The 5,882-nt window shown below is 69.7% G+C and overlaps 2 protein-coding genes across 2 annotated transcripts in view; one reads left to right on the top strand and one right to left on the bottom strand.

Moving 5' to 3' along the window:
* PFL1_04482 (uncharacterized protein) overlaps window positions 1–1,425 on the top strand; it is a gene marked incomplete at both ends in the record, with an annotated part of 4,310 nt that extends 2,885 nt beyond the window's left edge. Inside the window, 2 exons of the mRNA XM_007882006.1 lie at window positions 90–225; window positions 359–1,425. Of these exons, the coding sequence (XP_007880197.1) occupies window positions 90–225; window positions 359–1,425 (1,203 nt within the window). The remainder of the gene's footprint in view (window positions 1–89; window positions 226–358) is intronic.
* Window positions 1,426–2,084: 659 nt separating this feature from the next.
* Window positions 2,085–5,259, bottom strand: PFL1_04481 (uncharacterized protein; the record flags this gene model as incomplete). The annotated part of the gene is made up of 2 exons (XM_007882005.1): window positions 2,085–3,530; window positions 3,667–5,259. The coding sequence occupies 2 exons, from the start codon at window positions 5,257–5,259 to the stop codon at window positions 2,085–2,087; spliced, it is 3,039 nt and encodes a 1,012-aa protein (XP_007880196.1).
* Window positions 5,260–5,882: the final 623 nt, after the last annotated feature.

The following is a 5,882-nucleotide window of genomic DNA, read 5'->3' as shown; positions in this document are numbered from 1 at the left end:
CAGCGGCAGGCGCGGGCACGGGCGCGGGCGCGAGCGCGGGTGCGGGTGCTGGTGCCGCCTTCACCGGCCACTCGTACCCGCGCAGGCAGTCTCGTCGGCCCCACAGCAGCGAGGGCACCGAGACGCAGAGCGCCAGCAAGCGCGCTGGCTTCCACACCGACGTGCTGCGGTCCAAGACGGTCAACGAGTCGAGCCAGCACTCTGGGCTCAGGAACCTCTTTCTCGGTGAGTAGATTGGCGTCTGCGCTGGCCAGGTCCGAGTCGATGCGCGGCGGCCCGAGGCGCTGCCTTGGCTGACGCGATCCCGCCCCCGTTCTCATCCGTACCTTGCATTGTCCCTCTTTCCTCCTCGCCACAGACGCGCCAACCACGCCGAATCTCGATCCCGGTGCCGGCCATGCCCACAAGGCGCTCGGCTCGCCGCTCAGCCCGCGCTTGCCAGTGGGCACGGCGGGCGGCGACGGCGGCCAGAGGTCGAGGCCGACGGCGATGGATCGCTCGCCGTACGAGCAAACCACCGGCAGCGGCGGCAGCGCCGGACCGAGCCACAGTCGTGTGGCCGGCCGGGCCAGCGAGGATCTGCTGCGCCAGCAGAGGCCGACGATCCTCACGTGGAACTCGGAGGCGACGCTGACGGGCCGCTCGGACGCCTTGCCAGTGACGCCCGTCATGTCCAACGGCCACTTTGGCGCCGACGGCAGCGGCAGCGGCAGCTCGCCGCGAGGCAACCACCGCCACAGCCCGTCGGCGCCCAGCCAGCTGTCGTCGTACGCCTCGCAGCACCACGACCGGTCGCCGAGCAGCGGGCTGACGCCAGACTCGAGGTTGGCCAGCGGCCACGGCAGCGGCCACGGCAGCGGCAGCGGCAACACGCCACCGGTCCCTCCTCGCAAGGACTCGTACCTCTCGCTGGCGGCAGCGGCGGCAGCAGCGACGCCGTCGTCTTCGTCCTCCAACGGCCTGCTGACGCCGGACGTGGCCGCCACTCATTCGCAGCAGCGGTCGACGTCCGGCCCGCCCGTCACGGGCAGCGGCGGCCCACCACCATCGCCGCATCCGCCGACCTTGTCGAGCAAGGACTCGTCTGGCCTCGTCGTCGGGCTCGGCTTCGAAGGGTCCGCCGGCGCGGCACCACGGCGGCCTTCGCGCGACGTGCAGCAGCCGCAGCGGCCGTCGATGAACATGATGCGCACCGCCACCAGCTCCACGATCGGGTCGCAGAGCACCACGACCGGGCCCGAGGACGGATCGCACCCGTACCACCACGACGACGTCGGCGGCGGCGGCAGCAGCAGCGGCGCGACGGGCAGCGCCAAGGCCAGTGGCGGCGGTACGCTGTCGGGCAAGCGCAAGCAGCTGGTGCGCAACTTCCTCTCGGGCATCAAGAGCTCGGCCTCGGGCAGCGCGTCCAGCAGCCACTGCTGAGGTGCCGGTGCACGGCTGTCCCTTTGGCTTTGGGGTGAGCCCAGGTGCATCGCCAACCGCTCGCCGCGCCGGGGCTGCAGCGGGGCGTCGTCGTCGTCGTCGGCGTGGGCGTCGCATCCGATCCGATCCGATCCGGTCCCACCTGGCGCGAAGATGTGCAGCAGCTGGCCTTTGCCATGCCGGCCAGCCGCGTTGGTCGACCAAGGAAGGGCAGCCTCTCAATGCGGGTCCGATATCTGCCCGCCCTGCTCGCGGGCAGGCGATGTGATGCAAGGGCCGTCGTCGAGTGATGCGGCGTAGAACTCGACCGAGGGGGCCGCGGCCGGCATCCGGGGATGCCAATCTATTTGTCTGTCTATGCTGGAGCCGGGCGAAGTCGTGGACACAGGGCCTAGTTTCGAGCGCCGGCGGGGACGCTGCTGGGTCGGCAATCAGTTGAAAGCCTGTTTCTCCTCGACGATCTGGGGCGGCATGCCGGTGCAAGGGCGAGGGCGGCGGTGTCAGTCTTTGCCCTTTCGCCCTGACGACCACTGCCGGTGGACCCTCGGCATCCTGGACTTGGACTCACCTTGAGGAGCAGGTCCTGGTGTCGAAAGAAAGGGGGATAAGGAGGAGGACAACGACGACGAGGGTGTCAGCGGCTTGGCCTCGCGGGCCGGTCACAGTGCGGTGTGGTGCGGTGTGGTGCGGTGCGGTGCGGTGAGGTGCGGTGCGGTACCGGGCCGGCTCACCTCGATGCGCTTGTTGCGCGCCTCGATCTCGCGCATCTTGTCCATCAAGTGGCGCGTCTCGGTCACATCGTCGCGCGCGACCGGCGCACGCGGCGCCGACTCCGAGCGCGACCGCCCTCCGCCACCGCCGCCGTCCGCCTCGGCGACCGCTCCGTCCTTGTCTCCGTCGTCGTGCCAGTCGCCGTCGCGCGACGGAGTCGAGGGCCCCTCTTGGACCTGCTTGGCATCGCGCCTGCTCGACCTTCGTCGCGCCGCGGTGCGACTCTCGCCATCGGGATGCGACGGTGGCTGCTGCGGCTGCTGCGGCTGCTGCGGCTGCTGCTGCTGGTTGAAGCGGCCGTACAGCTTGGCCAGCGGCGAGCTGAGCGAGCCGAGGGCGCGGGGCTCGTAGTTGCGGCGGGCCTGATGCTTGGCTGTCGACGTCGTCTTTGCCCTCCGAGGTCGCTCGGCCCTCTCGGGAGGCCTGTCGACGCTCTGTCCGGGCGAGGCGGACGACACCTCGATCGTGGGCTTGTCGCCGTCGGCCTCTGCCGGCCTGGGCTTGTCGGCGCCGGCAGCTCCAGGAGGCTTGCCCAGGTCGACCAGATGGGCCTCTGCCTCTGCCGCCGCCGCCGCGGGGGCGTCCGAGGCGTCGTCGCGCCGCTCTCGAGCCGGCTCCGCCTTGGCCTTGGCGGTGTTGGCGCCGCTGCCGCGCTCCGAGACGACCTGGTCGAAGCGCTCGGCTGCGCGCTCTTCCCAGCTGCCGTCCATGTGGCGCCTGCGGACGCTGCTGCTGCCGCCGTCGGTGGTGTCGCCGTCGCTGTCGCCGTCGCCGTCGGTGTCGGAGCCGCCGCCGTCGCTGGCCGACGACGACGACGACGAGGTGGTGGCGGGGCGGTACTCGAACGCCGCCTCGATGACGTCGAGGCCGCCGTTGCCGCCCCAGCCGTCGAGGCTCGAGTTGATGATGGGCATCCACGAGATGAGGCTCTTGCCTCGCTCGGCCGACAGGCTGATGCCGGCGCCAAACGAGTGGAGCTCGCAGAAGCGGATGACGAGCAGCACGGGGAACGAGGTGAGCCGGATCATGAGGACGTTGATCTTGTGCAGCCAGCGCGGCGTCAGCACGTAGCTGAGCGGCATGACGACGATGACGGCGAGCAGGTTGAGCGGCGGCTGGTAGCTGAAGATGGCGTCGGTGCTGATGCCCGCCATCGTCTTGCAGGCGAACTGGTACATGGCCTCCTCTGCGGCGTTCATGGCAACGATCTGGAACGTGTTGGACAGCAGCGAGATGAGCACCGTCAGCAGCAGGGTGTTGGAGAGGATCGTATAGAGGATCATCAGGGGCGGGCCGAACTCGAGGGTGAAGCTCTTGGCCTCGTCGAAGCCGAGCTGTCGTGGAGCGGCGCGATGGGGGCGCGAGAGGGTGGATAGGGCGGGGTCAGGTCAGTTCGGCTGCTCGGTCGTCGGGCGGGCGAACCGGAGCGTCTCGACGACACGACACGACACGACACGCGGCGACACTCACGTAGCTCGACCCGAACCACACCTTGAGCATCAGCCAGAGCACCTCCTTGAACGTCCAGCGCGGGTCCGAGGCGAGCATGGTGAAGGACACGGCGAAGCCCGAGAAGCAGACGCAGGCGAGGACGGTGAAGAAGGCAAAGTCCGAGATCATGGCCTTGAGGCTGAGCATGACGACGTTGTCCTGCACCAGCGCGCTGGCGACGCGCGGGCAGAGGAGGACGGCGCCAAGGGCGAGGCAGTCGAAGCTGAGGTCGCTGCGGGCCGGTAGGCCGTGGCGCAGCGCCGAGACGCGCAGCCCGAGCCAGAAGAGCGAGATGAGGCAAAAGGAAAAGTCGAGCAGGTTGTAGAACGAGGTGAGGTAGTGGGCGAGGCCGCGCTCCTGCAGCTGGGCCAGCTCGTCGACGGCGAAGCCGACGACCCACAGGGCGAAGAGGGTCTCGGCGGCCGTCCAGGTGGGCGAGCCCTTCTGGGCGAGCGCCAGCACGTAGAGGACGAGGATGACGAGGAAGTTGAAGAACTCGAGCTTGCTGCGGATGCTGGGGACGCGCAGGCGCAGGTGGTTGAGCAGGGGCGCCTTGTGCGGGTCGTAGATGCTGAGCGGCCGGCGCTTGTAGCTGTCGTTGACGATGGCGTGTGACGCCTGGACGGGCGACAGGACGACCTTGCCGTGCCAGATGCCGTCGATGCAGCGCTGGCAGAGGGGCGAGCTGATGAGCTTCTTGGCCTTGGAGAGGATGGCGAGCTCGAGCGTCGACGAGTACTGCTCGGCCGGCAGGCCTTGGCCGCGGATCTCGTCGAGCGAGATCGACGACGACGAGGCGGCCAGCTCGGCCAGCTCGGCGTCGGTGGCGCCCGACAGCGGGTGGAACGAGGCCGAGAGCGCCGTGACGAGCTCGAGGCCGTCGTTGGAAAAGGTGCGCAGCAGCTTGATGGCCAGCAGCTCGCACAGGGCGGCGCGGGTGAGGTTGACCGACTGGAAGGCGAGGTCGCGGTTCGCCTCGCGCTGGAAAAAGATGCGGTTGAGCAGCAGGCAGTAGAGGATGGCGATGGAGCGGAAGCCGCTGTACTTGATGGCCAGCGGCCGCACAATGGTGAAGTTGAGGTCGACGCTCGTCAGCTCCTCCCAGGTGAGGTGGGTGTCGATTGTGGTGCGCAGGTCGCGGCGGATCTCGTGGATCAGGTGGAAGACGTCCTGCCGCTCGACGACCCGGACCATGTCGACACCGTCGTCGCCCTCGGACTCGAGCAGCCGGTCGCCGTCCCGCGGATCCGCGCCGTGGGTGGTGAACGGTCCAGGGCGAAGGTAGGAGGTGGCGGCGGTGGCGGCCGTGGTGGCGCGGCGGTCCTCGTTACTGGCCGCTGCGGCGCCCCGATGCTTGCGGCGCGTGCTCTGGTGGCTGTTGCGGCGGGAGCTGCGCGAGGCTATCGACGCAGCCGCCGTGGCCGAGGCCGACTGCGACCCGCCGTCGTGGTGCCCTGCGGCGCCCATGTCGACGTCGAAGAGGGAGGGGTGGCGGAGGGAGAAGGCGTGGGCGTTGCGGCGCTGGGAGCGGAGGGACGATGCGGGGATCCGCTGCGATACGACCTTGGACATCCGTCGCGGTCACGGCGGCAGGACGGCGGTGGCTGGAAGGGGGCGGGGAACCGTGGAGGGCGCGGACCGCTCTGCCGGGAGCTGCCTTCTTAAAGGGCCGCGCGGGTTGCGGTTGGGGTTCGCGGCGACGAAGCGATGCGATACGATGCGATGCGTGGGGCGGTGTTGCGACTGCTCCTGCCTGCCCCGTGCGCCGCGGCCCGGCACGGCCGAAGCGCTATTGTGATGTGACGACGGAAGGGCCCGACGTCGACGAGCGCGGGCGCGGTGGTGGGTCTCGGCTCTGCTCTCTGGCCCCTCTTCAACTGGCGCAATCCGGAGGCAGGGCGTGTGTCGGAAGTGCCGCCGTAAAGTTTTGGGGGTGGCGAGGATCGGATCGATACGAAGAGAAGGTGGAAGAGGGGAGGAGGGGAGGAGCGGGCCAGAGAAGTCGTAGGCCTAGGGTCAGGGGGCCAGCGGCGAGGGTCGAGGCTAGGGTTAGGCTCGAGGCTTCCCAGAGCCAGACGCCCGCCGCACCGCCCGCCCGCCCGTTCGCTTGCTCGCTTGGCTGCTTGCTTGCGCCCCGCCGGCTTGGCCTGGGCTGGGCTGGGCCGTTGGCCTGCGACGCGGCCAACCTCCACTTT

Source organism: Pseudozyma flocculosa (genome assembly GCF_000417875.1).
Source record: "Pseudozyma flocculosa PF-1 unplaced genomic scaffold scaffold00014, whole genome shotgun sequence".
Lineage (NCBI taxonomy): Eukaryota > Fungi > Basidiomycota > Ustilaginomycetes > Ustilaginales > Ustilaginaceae > Pseudozyma > Pseudozyma flocculosa.
This window is presented reverse-complemented; position numbering and strand designations above follow the sequence as displayed.